This window comes from Copadichromis virginalis, linkage group LG6 (genome assembly GCF_057382275.1).
Source record: "Copadichromis virginalis isolate Kocher_CV1m ecotype Utaka linkage group LG6, C_Virginalis_male_GT1.1, whole genome shotgun sequence".
Lineage (NCBI taxonomy): Eukaryota > Metazoa > Chordata > Actinopteri > Cichliformes > Cichlidae > Copadichromis > Copadichromis virginalis.
The window spans coordinates 14,595,904-14,611,429 of NC_140623.1; the positions used below are offsets into that span (position 1 = coordinate 14,595,904).

General features: G+C 40.8%; 1 protein-coding gene across 2 annotated transcripts in view; it reads right to left on the reverse strand.

Moving 5' to 3' along the window:
* LOC146707476 (protein sidekick-1-like) overlaps positions 1-15,526 on the reverse strand; it is a 295,921-nt gene that overhangs the window by 90,924 nt on the left and 189,471 nt on the right. For both annotated transcript variants that reach the window (XM_085458835.1, XM_085458834.1), the window contains 7 exons: positions 14,977-15,152; positions 10,794-10,877; positions 5,578-5,772; positions 4,140-4,256; positions 3,840-4,007; positions 2,976-3,078; positions 1,570-1,743 (listed from right to left, as the gene is read on the reverse strand). In XM_085458835.1, the coding sequence (XP_085314961.1) occupies positions 1,570-1,743; positions 2,976-3,078; positions 3,840-4,007; positions 4,140-4,256; positions 5,578-5,772; positions 10,794-10,877; positions 14,977-15,152 (1,017 nt within the window). The remainder of the gene's footprint in view (positions 1-1,569; positions 1,744-2,975; positions 3,079-3,839; positions 4,008-4,139; positions 4,257-5,577; positions 5,773-10,793; positions 10,878-14,976; positions 15,153-15,526) is intronic.

The window sequence follows — 15,526 nt, forward strand, 5'->3', positions numbered from 1 at the left end:
CGTTGGTGTTCTACTCGTGCTCTCTCTCCTCTGTACTTCCTGTTTCACCTCTCCCGTCAGTGTTCAGTTCACCCCGCCCTGTCTCGTTATGATTATCAGTGTCACCTGTGTTCCCCGTGTGTTCCCACTCCCCTCGTTAACCCTCTGTGTATTTCTGTCTGCGTCTCCCTCTGTTCAGCGTGACGTCGTCCCTCATGTTGTGTGGATCTCCCTGTGTCTCTGCGTATGTTAGTTTTTCCCCAGTCTAGTTTTGTATCGCCTATCATCTTCTGTTACGCAATAAAGCTGCCTTTTGAGTTTATTCCCTCGTGCCTGTGAGTCCTGCATTTTGGGTCCTACTCCTGCCTGCCGCACAGCGTTCCATGACAGATGTATTATCAGTGAGTGTGCAGCATGTATAAAGAACATAACATTTAGGGGTATCTAATAACAACTAGTGTCTTTAGACTTTCAATGGCATGTACAGAGTATTTGATTTAGAGGCTCTGACCCTGCACTGAACACGGCTATTACTAGACCCAAGCAACTGTCTTATTAGACATGAAACAAGTTGACAACAATCATTTCTTTATGTTTGGCAGTGTACCAAATTACCCATCTGCTGCGTCGCCTAAATTGCACCTTGTATAGTCAGTCTTTTTTGTAAAATGCTGTACCATAAGGCGTACGTCCTGTCAGTCTCATCAGTAATTTGAATCAACCAGATTGCTCGCTATGGATAGACTGCTCCCTCAGGTTTTTAGACACTGTTACATCAAAATCGTTGCTGCGTCAAATCCTGAGGAAGGAAACCGCTGCTGCCAGAAGATAATGATTTATTCACAGTTTACTCAAATAGAGTTATCACAGAAAATTAAAGATCATCAGACTATCCTGAGGTGTAGGGTAAGTTAAAATATATTTATTATGTGCTTCTGAATTTAATAAAGAAACCCAATTCGAATTAAAAGAGAAGAATAGTGCTATTTTCTTGTCAGTGTATTAAACATGAAACTAAAGCAAGCAGCCTGTTAATATAACTCAACACAATGCTTGCAAAGAGGAAAATCCGTAGCCTGTAGCTCACGTATATTTTATTAGTTTACCTTACATTATCTGTTATAAAAACCCAACAAGTGCCTTTTATTTGTTTAAAGATTTTCAAGGATGGCACATTTGCAGAATGCTTCGATTACTCCAGCAAGTCAAATGGATGCAGCCTTGTTATGCTTCCTTTGTGTTTTATACAATTTAGTAGAGTTGTTGTAGTCAGTGTTACTTATTCAGTGGTATAACGCTGTTCTTTATCCTCTAATGTGCAGATTAGGTGGAAATAAAACTGTCTGTATTTTATATCGTAGTAAAATAAAATCCTACTCTAGGCTAATGATAAGTTTTAGGAGACCTATTGCATTTCAGCATCCCCCAAGTGTCTGTTTTTCAAAAAGCCCAAGGCTGTTTACTTGGCCTTGCAGGTTTTTGCTGTTAATGGCTAAATTTGTGGCCATTCTTAAGGGTGGAAAAGTCAAACAATGACCTAAAACAGAAGAGGGTTAAATATTGCAGAAGGAATTTATTCCCTGAACTCACATGACTTCCAGGCGTGCGGGGCGGGAGTCATTGCCAGCTTGTGATGTCACAGTGCAGGTGTAATCCCCGATATCACCTGACCACGTCTGGCTAATAGTGAGAAGGCCTTGGCGTACAGACACGCGCCCCCCACTGGTCGGAAGAACCGGCATGCCGCTTCGCTCCCATTTATAGCTGCAACAGAGGAAGAATTTGGGTGCTTCAAAACTCAAACACAATAGTTTACAAAACTGTCAAACACGGCAGAGAATCAGACTTGGTATTCATGTATGTACCGTCATTTTTTTGCACTATAAGGCGCACTTAAAATCCTTTAATTTTCTCAGAAATCGACAGTGCGGTTTATAATCCGGTGCGCCTTATGTATGAATTCTGGTTGTGCTTACTGACCTCGAACTGATTTTATGTGGTACATGACGCTCAAAAATCGGTGAACGTTTTTTTAGTACACCTTTAGTAAGCTACGAAGCCTGATGGATTGACTTGATGGATTGTCGGAGCATTACAGGTACCGTAGCCAGGAGCCTTGCGAAGTTAGCAGGAAATTAGCTCGCTAGTTTCCACCTAAACATGATATAGCATGTTCTGACTGAGAGATTTCTGAAAAAATGTAAATGTACAGCTTTGCTATCACTTTCAACTTAAATGAAGACAAAAAAACTAAACAGCAGTGACCTTTGTAGGGCTACTGAAGTTAGACTAGCTGGTATATAATCACCGCAATGTTCTGCTATGTGATCGCTAGTGACACAGCTATGTTAGAATAACATTAGCACAGGGAAGCTGGAGGATTAACTTTTTTCCACTCGATAAAAGTTAACACGAGGGTTTCCGATGATTAGGGACAGATGCAACTGCATGGCAGGATGCTGTAAATGGACCAAACTTCAGTCACGAGAACAACTGAGGTAATCCATCCACAATACCAGGTTAGTCATTAATATGGAATAGAGCAGCAAGAAGAATGAATTCAGTAAAGTTTGACTTATCTTATCTGTTTTGATTTGCTTAATGCGCCTTAAAATCTGGTGCACTTTATGGCCCAAAAAATACAGTAGTAAACAGTCAAAGGAGATTGCAAAGAAAAGCGTCTGGACGTCTTTAAGTTGCTTGAAGATATAAACCTGACAAAAGGACCCCTGATGATCCTCTAATCGCCTGAGCCATTAGAGGATCATCAGGGGGTCCTTTTGTCCCTCTGTGGGGGGAAACTCCCACTAGGTTTATATCTGGGACTCTCCACCATTTGACCTTAGAACTGAAGAAGCTTCTCGGATGAGAGGTGAAACGTCTTCAAGCAACTTAAAGAAGTCCAGACGCTTTTCTTTGCAAGCTCCTTTGACTACGATGACCTGGATGACTGAGAACCTTTACAGACACAGTAGTAAACACTGAGGAACAGTTACCTGATACTGATTCTGGGGTCGTGTGTAGCGTCACACTTGAGAGTAGCAGTGGTTCCTTTGATAACACGCTGGTCTGTTGGAGGCACAGAAATGACTGTGCGATCTGGAAAGAGCAGAGAGGTGGGATACATTCTGAGGCTTAAATTAAATACAATTAATACACACCTGTTGAATCACACTACAAGGCACGGCCCTGTATAAAATGTGTACATTTAAATGTTCCTCAACAGTAACGAGATATGAATTAGTTTACAAGAAGATAAACAACACACAAGCGTGCACGCACCCACACCTACGCACATTATAACGCTGTGGAAAACAGCTGAGTATCAAATTACTGGTGCTTTGCTCCACTCAGGTGTTGCATATGATTTAGAGAGAGAAAAGCGGCGCTGGTGTAAAAACAAATGCACATGCAGAGTGGAGAGCATCTGTTATGTCCCTAACTCAGTCACCATGCACTTGTGATGTGACCGTGTCTCCAATAAATTGAAGGGTATACGTTTTACATTTATATCACAGCTCAACTGAAGTAAGGATCTGACAGTGTGTGTAATTGAACCCTGTTTAATCTAAAGCTGCCAGAACATATATTTATATGTATGCAAAAAAAATAAAATAAAAAAATCAGCCAAGCAATTGGTTTATTGGCTAATCAATCATCCTCTTGCTTGGCAAATCCAATGATTAGTTCAGTCAGCCAACTGCATCAATAACCAATCACTGAGCTGCTCACTAAACTGAACTAATACTATTGGACAGGTATGGATAAACTAGTGTTCCATGTCTGTTTTTGTCTGTTTAGCAAATGTATATTGAACGGTTTAATGTGCATTTGTTTGTGTGTCCGTGCATGTGTCTTACTCCACACGGTGAGCGTAGCTGTGGCGTTGATGGTTCCCTCCATGTTGGAGGCGATGCAGGTGTATTCTCCTGAATCCTGGAAGCTGACTGGCTGAACCTGCAGACCACCTGACTGCAACAGCGTGAACCTGGGAACCTGGACAGAGCCGCTGGCTAAGACCTGCGATCCTATGGAGGGACAAAATAATAAATTAGCCTCGAGGTGGAGAAAAGTCAGCACATTTTAATTACAAATATATTATGTCAGTGCGTGTGTGTGTCTCAGTGTGGGGTGTCTCAGTCTTGGAGCTTCATTGCTACCTTTCCTCCAGGTAATAGCAGGTTTTGGAGCTCCGTTCGTCTGGCAGGTAAACAAGGCTGTGTTGCCATCAGTCACTGTTTGGTCAGAGGGAGGTGATGCAAATGTGGGGGGCACACCTGAAACACACAGAGGGAGCACGAGAGAGCAGAAGGCAGAGCAATGAACATTAGAGGACACTGTGGATAAGGAGAAAAGAGAAAGACTTGAGCTACAGGATGAAAGTGTTTACCTGAGCACAACTGCACCCTCTCTGATCAATGGACGCTTTATTCACTATGTGTCTGTGCATAAATGTGGATGGCTCCATGGAGACTTTTAATTATAGCATAATTCTCACTAAACCGAATGTAACTTTCTAGCCTGATACATATTAAAAACCATTACGTCAAAGTAGAGGGATCAAATTAATAATAATGATAATAAAAAAAATATATACTGGCGGCTCCCCTCAGCCTCCTAGTAGATTCATTTGACCTCTGACCTTAAAGGTCACTAAGATTTGATCTTTATTAGATACACCTGTGGTATAAATTGAAAATCCTACGTCATCTCATTTGTACTATGTTCACAAATTTCCTCACATAGTGGGATCACAACAATACCTTTAAGTATTTACGGACTCTTATTGTCTAGTCATTTGACCAAAACAGAGAACACGCCCACACAGGACATGCTTTTAGTCAAATACATGTTATTAACTGTACATGTTATCATCTGTACAGATATGGTCCAAAGACAGAGGTTGGCAGCATTTCAGGTGTATAACACAGCTGGCAGTTTCTGGATGTTTGCAGGATTCAAAACCTATTAAGCTTTCCCTTATTTATTCTGATATATATTATTGTCATAGTTGTATATGGACAAACTTTAATATATCAAACCTGTGAGCTAAAAGCTCAGCATTCATACTGCTTTGCATACTTAGTTTCCAGCATTTTGTTTCTAGTCTTGACCTGTGATATGTCAGTGAGAGAACATATCCTTGGTATGGTAATCTTAGCCCCACCGCTCTGGCTGTGAGAACAGCAGCCGCATCCACATGGTGTTCAAACCTTTTGTTTACAAGTCAATCACAAGAAAGCTGGCAAGGGAAGAGAGCAAAAACAGGTTGTTTCAGACAGAGGATGAACTGAGGGGCTAAAAGGAAGGCTCAATCGTCTACTGTCTTTTCGGGGAACCCAAGAATGGTAACAATTTTACCTTGAGTTTCATGAAGCTCGATTGATTCCCCCCAAAAAATAATCTAGAAACAAAACAATGCTGAATTCCAGCGCTAGTAGTGAAGGTAGAAAAAGTCAAAGAAAGTGACAATAAAAAAGAAAAAGTTGGTACAGAAGTGAAGTGATACAAGAGTGAATAGAGAGTCAGAATTCAAGGCTGATGTAGGTTTGTCTATTCATGCTTCCATTCTTGTGTGTATGCATCAGAGAAACTCACTGGAGACAAAGAGCTGTGTCTGTGCTTGAGCCTCTCCAGCAGGGTTGCGAGCAAAGCACTGGAATATTCCTCCGTCTCCCGGCTGCACCCTGCGCACAGTCAGCCCGTTTGCTGCGCTGACCTTGTAGCGAGGATTGGCCAGTTTGGAAAGAGGCACCGTGTCCTTATACCACTCAATCCTGGGCTGAGGCACACCTACATATATGAATGCACATGGCACACAAAAGCACAGTGTAAGAACATTTTTCAGTTTTCTTACAGTTTTTGCCCGTTGCTTGAACACTATAAACCCATGCTTAGACTAAAGTAACACAACGTGAAGCTGTTGTTACCATACCTCAAACACATGTACCCCTACCTTAAACAAAAGCGCTGCTTTGCACCCCAGTACCAATTATGCAACACACCTACTCCCTCATGCAACACACATGGTCCTGCATGCTACACTCTATTTCATACATAAGACACTTCGCTCACAAAATGAAATCTCAGGGTGCCATTCGGAAAACACATGTATCCAAAATACAAAACACATCGGGTAATTGCAACCACTCAAATACACACCTGAAGGCACCTACTTGCAAAACCGAACACCAATTAGCCAACTACAAAAAGCCCTCAGCGTAGCCATTCCAAGAACTTTGCAAGCATGGATGGAGGGAGAGCAAGAGGATATTTACCCCGGTGCCCAGCGGGAGAGGACATTGCTTGCGATGTTGATGAGGTCCTGTGGCCAGACCCCAACAGACGGCGGGATCCATGAGCCCACTTATGCACAATTGTCATGGTTTTTTGTGTTTACAGTATAGTGTTTTTTCTATTGCAGTACTATTGTGTTGTTGTTGTTTTATTTGCTGTACCTGTATTCATGGTACTGCAATGTACAGTATTGAGTAGGTCTATTTGCGTTTATGGTTGTTTGGAAATGTGTCTCCTGTAAATGTGCCTTCTGAATAAACAATGGGAATCAAGGACTGCAGTGTTTTATGTACAGCAGACTAGTGTGTTCCCCCTGATCTGTAAGTGTTTGCATATGATGCAAGTATGTGTCATTTTGTCAACAGAGTTACATTTTGACAAAGGAATGTTAGGTTTTGACAGCAGAGTTTAGGTTTTGGGAGTAGAGTTCCAATTTGGCACAGATGTGAATAGTATATTTCCCAGTGTTGTGTCATGTGTACTTGTGTGTACAGTTTTGGCACAGCGAGCGGGGTTTTGCAAAATGTGTTCAAGCAGTGGGCAAAAACTGTAATAAGCAGCTAGCTGACCTCGCTGCTGAGCAAACCACTCCAACTCCCACTAAAACACACACACACATACACTCATTTCAACAATCTTTCTTCTCTTTTATCCAATCTCTCTCTCTATAAATATGCATGTAGGCATAATGACCGCTAATAATATATTGATTGGACGGTGTGGGTGGTAGGGTAAGGGTGGCAGAAGGGTCCAGAAAACACTCTGAATAAAAGATGTGGGCAGCACATCGAAGAGCTACACTATCAGCACCCACCTGTCTGACAGACATGCCAAATATGACAGGCAGGGGGCTCATGCAATTACTCTGTCTCAAACCCTTCACACCAGTGTGTGTGTGTGTGTGTGTTTGTGGCTGTTAGAGCGAGCGATGAATTCCACACCGTTTCTCACTCTGTTGGTGTCAAGCTTTCACAGACACGCGTGACGTATTTTTCACCCCCTCCTCGTCTCACTCACTCTGTCACCGTGCGCTCTTTTCTCCTTCCCTCATCTCTCCTCTTAGCCTCCATCCCTCTCTCCATAGCCTGAGGCCCCTGCTATTTAATTACACTGCCACTGTATCAGATTACTGAGGAGGAACATAAACTCACTCAGTGTGTGTGTATGTGTGTGTGAGAGAGAGAGAGAGAGAGAGAGGGAGCGAGAGAGAGAAAGGGGAGGGTGTTGCAGTTTTTAGAGCTGTATCTAGCCCGGCTCATATAAGTGTTTTCATGTAATCCATTTAAAGACAAGAGTCATGAACAAGTGCAATTTTCAGGCTCGGTGTCAGCATACCAGCGTGCGCTCACAATGCCAAAAGTAAAGTGTCATTGTTCATGAAGCCTTCAAACTAAGGCACACACATATCCAATGATGCCAAACCCCTGCTAGCAGAGTCACCTTGACACAACTGCAACAGCAAACAGCAGGACAAGAGCTGCAAATCTCAACATTTGACTTGTAAAGTTGACATAGAAGAAATGAATGGGATGGCACAGTGCTCCCCCTGTGGCTGCATTGGTTCTCACCGTGTGGTCTGGTGGCCTCCCACAGTCTGGAGACTTAAACGTTACAGTAACTGGTGATAGTAAAGTAAATGTGTGTGGATGGTTATCTGCAGTGTTGCATGTAATGCATTCCCGAGCAACGCAGTGCTTTTTATAGTTCAATGTAATGTGCGAGACAGTTTTAGTGAAGTTACATTTTTCAGTAGTGCAGTGTCGTAACAAGTTACTGTACTAAACTCACTAATTTTATACAGTTACAACCATGTTGTTGCTTATATTCTTCAGTTACTGGCAAGAGAGGTGCATGGAAAGAAAAAAAATAACAAACATGCCTTTTTCTTACTCCACTTGTGCTACAATCGACTGACTTTGGTTCATGTGCAGGGAGGAGGAAAATGGTAAAGCAGAGTACAACATGTGAGGAGTGGAGATATGGACATTGCTTTTATCTTTAATCCATGAAAGGACAAGAACACAATGGTAAAGTGCAACCTGCACCCAGGAGTGGTAACACAACTTCAGCTCTTTGGAAACATCTGCACAGACAGCATGCTAACACAAAGCTAGTGAAGAACCGAGAGTGATGTTAATGCTGAGTGTCTGGCAGCCCAGCAGCCAGAACCTGAACTTCAACAGGTAAAAAACACAATGATGAGCAGTCAAGCTGGCAGCTTTGTAGCCTTGATGTCTATTCACACCTGTTTCTACAGTACAATTACTGTGGTGATCACTTTGAAGTCTCTCCGAGCTGGTTTTTCAAATTTGCATTGTGTTGCCAGTTTTCTGCTCATACATAAACACTAAAAGAACACATTGTTTTTTATAAGATAAGATGTACAAGGTCCTAAACCCTAAGGTTATTATTGTTAATTGAGTAACAGTGCATTTCATATGTAATGGAGCAATGCAAAAGTAATATAATGAGTAGTCTAACAAATTACTTTCTCCAGCAAATAATTAAGTAACATACTGCATTACTTTAACAAAAGGAAAGAAGAACATCGAATAATTACTTTATTCAGTAACAATCCCAACACTGGTTATGTGCCTGTGGTTGCTTAAATAGCAAAAAGCAATTATTAGTCTGTAAACAGAATTAAAAACAGTCCAAAATGTGAAGTAACACAAAGTGCAAACTAACAATAATCAAAAACACCAAACACTAGCATTATAGTAAAATCTAAAAGAAACCCCAAAGACACTGAATAGAAATATAACGTACTAAAAGAAAACTCCACAACAACACATGACGTAGAACCATCACATCCTCTCTCTCGCTTAGTGTCCGTCACCCAAAGTTAAAGAAGCAGTTAAGGTGAGACACTAAGTGCTAAACATGTTTTGCTCAGTCTCATTTTGAGTCTTTTTTCAAAGAAAACGATGTTAGTGCAAATTAATACATTACTAATAATATAATATCTAATTATGACATTTAAACATCACATTTAGGAAAACCTGTAATACTGACATAACATGTGGACAAAAGTATTGGGTCACACCTCTTAATCTTTGAATTCAGGTATTTTTAGTCTCGTTGCCACAGCTGTATGAAATCAAGCACTCAGCCATGCACTCCATTTACAATCAGTTATGAAAGAATTGGTCGTTCTAAAGAGCTTAAAAACTTTGAGCATGTGATGGCTGCCACTGGTTAAACAAGTCAGTTAGGGAAATTTCCTTCCTCCTAGATTCTCCAACTCTAAGCAGTATTATTGCAATGTGGAGGCGCTCAGGAGCCACAGCAATTCAGCCATGGCGGGGTCACCGAGTGCTGAGGTGGGTAAAGGCTCCAACACTCTGCTGACTCAATCACTGCAATGCCCCAAACTTCCTCTGACATTAACATCAGCACAAAAACTGTGTGCTGGGAGCTTCATGCATTTCCATGGCCGAGCAGCCATACAGTGTGCACCGAACAGTTCCTCCTGTCTATATCCTGAAGCTTTTTCTGAGGTATTTGTTCTCAGTCTTTATTTATTCATAGCTTTATTTATACGACAGTTTATTCCTACAAATATAGTGGAATTTGACAATTATTAGCTGTCTGGTGGGAGTATTTTCTGGTTTATGAAGTCATAAAAAGAGATTTTGGTAAAAAACTCTTTGACTCTCATATATCAACAAAATGAAACAACAACTTGGTTTATCCAGTGTTCAGATTTGAGGTCTGGAAAATTATGCAAATACACACATATTTAGAGACATAATGCATTATTAGCATATCCAAACATAACATTTTCAGAAAGTAACACAACTATTGAGCTGGGGAAGTTTGATGGAACCAAGTTAAACATTAGTGAGTTAAAGAATAATTAAAACTCCGACGTGTGAGTATGCATCAGCTCTACGACTCATGTGGTGGCACGCACAAGCAGCCTGTGAGACTCAGCACACTTTAAGTGGCTGCTGGATCATTGAATGCATGTGGAATAGCCTCCCCTGACACTTTTCAGGAATTTAGAAACTTTATCAAAATAATTTTCATTGTTTGTTTTATTTCATTTTCACACAGCAGTAAAGGGGCAGGGGAGGTTTGATGAAGTGTGAATCTAGACAATGACTGAGACAATATTGAGTGTTGACTAACAAGACTGAGACTAACGCTATTATCGTTTTAAGGAGAGTGCCTAATGGAAGTGTTACATGTTCCATGTAATAATCTGAGTCACCCCAGTGAGAATGCTGGTCTTCATCTTCTCATTTCACACTTCAGTTTAAAATTCCACTATTTATTTCCTGTCTGTTTCTACTGCGCGTTGTTGTATTTTATCGACAAAGCAAGCTTTCCCTCGCAGACAGCTGGACGTCAGCTTCAAAGAAACAAAGTGACACCTAGCTTTTTGACCCAACTTCCATCATGGTTATTATAAACAGGTATAAAAATTAGCCCCCCCCCCCCACCAAAAATAAGGCTTATTACAAACTTAGATTCTACAACTTTATACATACAACTATTTATCTCATGCATACCTGCAGCCAGGCATGGGATCTCCGCATTCCTGTCGAGCTCTCCAAAGATCTTACTTTTTGGCTGAGCGGTCAGAAAGGGCGGTTCTGCAAAGAAAAAAAAATTGTAATAACACCAAGTCATTAAACAGCTACTAACAAGCTCTCAATTTAGGCAAATAAATAAATAAAAGGCTGAAAATGAAAATGTAACAGACAAATTTACAGTTTGCCCACTCCAAGTATTTATTCCTTAATAGAGGAGACTTGTAATGGAGCACCGCAGAATAGAAATGGTTCCCCTCTTGGCACTGAGTAATTTAAGTGCCAGTGGAAGGCAGGATTTTGTGTCTATATGCTCTGTGAAATGGCTTCCATACACAGCCACAAAAAAACACATTCGGGGAAGGTCCCAAGGGGCACAATCCTCCTCTTTCTTTCTTAAACAGTTCCATTTTGCTGCCAATGACTGCTCCATCCAAACATCTTCACCAGCACTGCTCTAAGTGCTGACAGCAGTGGTGAGAATAAACAAAAACCTTGAATGTAAATATATGCTTGCATATATATAATATTCTAATACATTTTACTTGCTATAAAAGAAGTTACCTACTGCTGCACAGACTCCATTCCTCAGTTTTTAAGCACTTGTTAATATTTACAAAGAGATGACAGCTGAGTCTGTGAGTCCACACAATGGTAGCAATTGTTCACCAGAGAATGACTGAGGAAAATGAAATGTCCAGTGTATGACTTAAATAATAAATGTGTATTTTGGCTTTTGCAACAATATACCTCTTATTGAAAAAGGAGAATTTTAATAAAAGTTTCATTTGTGTGCTTTTCCCCCCGATAGGTTTAAGGTAATAACATGCAAACAATAAGGTTTTTAAAATTCTGCTGTCCCTCTAAGACTATTGAAAATCCCCTTTTTATCCCACAATATTTTCTTTTCTTTGCATCGTATTTCCGTGGACTGCATTTTCACTTATTGCCATCACTACCATGCAGGAGTTCTGTAAACGTCAGGACTTTCCATCACGTGACACAAGTCCGTTTTTGTTTTTTACTTGATCTTTCAGTTGGCGCATGGTTACGTTTAGTCACCAGAACTACTTTTTTTATAAAAGATCACAGATCATGTTAAAGACCTTTTCACAACATTCACCATATTTTAGAACCCACGCGTCATCCTATTTTCTTTGTTACCACACTCCTAAAAAGAGAACACTTGATTTCACTGCATCTAATTCGGATGTTGCAGAGCCTTTATTGAGAGCACGCTGCATAAAAGCGCACTGCTGAATGGAAGCTGGCGAGTTAAAATGCAGTCCCAACCTGGAGTACATGTGTGGCTGAAAGTGAGACCACCCTCACATCTAAACAGCAGACTGAAGAGAAAACACAAAGTTCTTTTTAGTTCTTCCAGGCAACTTTTAAACCCACATATGTGCATCACCTATCTTTACTATGTACTGTGCAGTTTTGCCTGATTTTTGACAAAAGAAAGAGGAAAGCGTGCAGTGAAGAGCGAACGGGAAAACAAGAGATGAATAACAACCATATGGTGTGACGCTGATAACATAGCTGCATTATTCTCCTTCAGTCAGGTGAGTGCAAGAACCTAGATGCCAAAACACAACAAAACACATTTAAGAGTGTTTGGGTGGCTGGTTTTAGGGATTTGAGCTTTTGTGGATTCCCTGATGTCTGCCTGCAAAACAAAGACAGAAAACAACAGCAGATATATTGTTTTTTGCACCGCAAGTCGTTTGTACAGTATACAACACAAGGATGCAGTATCATACATATTCCGATTAGAGGATCGGGGCAGAAAAGAAATGAAATTGAATAATGAATGCCTTTGAGGCTGTCTCTTTCTTTCAAATAGACACATACACTATTCTGTTTAGGAATCCCTTTTATTGCATCAAGGTCTGTTGAGCCCATAGCAGAAAAAGAGGATCAGTACCAATGTATTCGTCAGTCACTTCTTTTCTGATACATATGAATGCATGCAGGCGTTTTCCCTGCCAGGCAGGCCTTAATGGTCCTGCCGGCCTAATGAGGAAAGATAACTAAGAAAAAGGAGTTTTTGGGGGGAAGACAAAGAAAAAGGATTATGAGGGGGCACAGAACGAGAATAAGTAGGGTATAAATATTCAGGCAGGTCTTCTGAATATTCTGTGGGCGTAGGTAGTCGGTGCTCTCTGCTTAGGTGCTCTTTCGCACAGACAATCACAGCAGAGTAAAAAGATGCTAAGAAACTAGAGGAGAGAAGTTTCGGCTCATCAATCACATGCTCCCTGCTCGCGTGTATGTTGTTTTCTATTACACGCACACACGCAGAAGACAGGAGTGGCTTGCTACAAGAGTGCTCTTGTTTGAGTGCTTTCAGCGTCCTCTTATTGATTCGTGACTCCAGGGAGAGGGGCTAATTGAGCTGCCGGGCAAACAGGCATATGTGGCCACGGTGCCATTTTGTGAATGTGTGTAAGCATGAAGTGCACACATGCATGTTTTTGTGAGAACACGTGGGTGAGTTTGTGTGTACATGAATCCAACAGCTGTTTGTGACTACAATGGACAATTTAATGGTGAATGTGGACAACAGATTCAGCTTGAGCAGTGCTGTAGCTGACAGTCACTGCCTCGGGTGCTCACAGTCCAGCTTCCAGGAGTGAAGAATAAATGGAGGAATAAACAGTGCCCGGAGCAACAAATGTACTAGGGAAGACAAGAGCGAGGCTAAAGCAGAAATTAATCACATGTTGAGGGCATTAGTGGACCTACCCAGGACAATCATGGATAATTTTGTTAGGCAGTGTGTGTACTTGTATTACTTATGTTATGAGGACATAAATGTCTTTACACAATAACACTGTGGGGACTCGCCTCCCTTTTTGGGGCAAAAGTCCCCTAAACATAGAGTTAGGCCTAAATATTCAGTTATTTAAGTTGTACTTTCGATATAATAAATAAGAGCTTAAGGTTCAATCTTCAGTTCAAGGGGCTGAACAAAAACATTGCGTTAACTGCGGAGAAACTACAGCAATTTTCATAAACAATCCCAGAGTTTCAGGCGCTCAAATGAACTAGACAAATTAACACATTCATAAATAAAATGAACATTTTCGACACTTTGTGGAGAATCTTTCACAGACAATGACTGTCTGGCGTGTGGAACTCATGGATATCAGCGAACAATGGGCAACCTTTGTGAGGATTATCCTGGCCTCTGCTGCATCCCTCTCTTCAGTGTTGTTTGTTCTCCCTGCCATTAGTCTTTTATCAGCAAAGTGAAATGCAGCTCAAGTGAGCTGAAATCAGTGCAAAATAATTTGCTTCCTGACCTAAAAACAAATAACGCTGGTTTGCTTTTACAGTATGCTGTGCCTCACTTTTCAAAGCACCGTCTAATACATATGAATGTAATCTCTACACAGTTCATCAGACTTCTAACATGTCTCAGTGACACTGGGAACATGCGTTCATGTGCATCACACAGATAATTTCACATGCTTCAAATTACAAAGTGGAAATTATTCTTCACCGTGGAAAGGATTCTGTGATCATCCACCACAGGCATCGTCTGTGGATGTCCGGTCATTTTACTTCAACAGTGTGTTTTTTGCTTCTAGGAATATACCAGACTGTTTGTGAACATTTGGAAAGTCCTGCTGTTTCTGCTCTTTTGGATGGGTTTATTTTCTTTTTATGAATGGCCTGTCTCACTTACATTTAGAATTCATTATGGGTTCACAGAAAAAGCTTCCAAATGCAATGCAAAATCTCCTTACTAATATGACAAAATAATGCATTTCCATGAAGCATCTTTTGAGTCTAATTACACTTAAGCCCCTGAAAATAGGGGACTGTGTATAAAATTGTCATTATCCCTCAACAGTTAATGCAGTATTTCAGTTCAATCCTTGGAATTAAAGCTGAGTTTTCACACTAAATCAAATTTGTCAAATTCATCGACTCCAACCTGACTATGTCATTTACAAACAGCTTTAAAAAATGTCAAACATATATGGAACTAATGGTAAATAACACAATCAACTCAACCCAACTTGTTTTTCGATTTAGGATAAGTGACGAGGATATGAATGTAAGTCAGTGTAATGTCATTTGAAGTGAAATGATGGAAATCTGAATGCGAGTGTGTCTGTGGGTGACTAAGTGACTGCTTTTTTCTTCTTACCCATTACAGTGAGGTGCGCTTTTGTCTCCACGGGTTTGGCAGTGCTGTTGCTAAACGACGCTTCACAAACATATAAGCCTGTGTCAGAAGAGGTGGGGGCAGGAATAATGAGCCGTTGCCCACTGGAAAGCCGACGCCCATCACGCTTCCACGACACCAGAAGGCGGTCCACTGGTCTAAGAGGAGAAGAGAAAGGAGGAGAGGAGAGGAGAAAAAGAATGAGCAGAACTGGGTGGCAGAAGGCAATTACAACATATTAAATCCATCAGTTTATTTGTCAATGAGGCAGGAAATGAATGATGACAGTCTATATCAGAGCAGTCAGCTCTACTCAGCATGAAGGAGCTTCAGTCAGTTACTCTAAATGTTGGGAAAGGAAATGGGTTTTCGTGTAAAATGAAATTTTGTTTTGGATAAACAACACGGGAAAAAAAAACATTCTTTTGTGCATGTGCATTTATGCAAGACAGCAATGTAGCAGCATATTCTCAAGTCATAATAGTGCAGCTCATTTTTTCCCTTTTTCCAACAATATATTTCTTATCTTGTG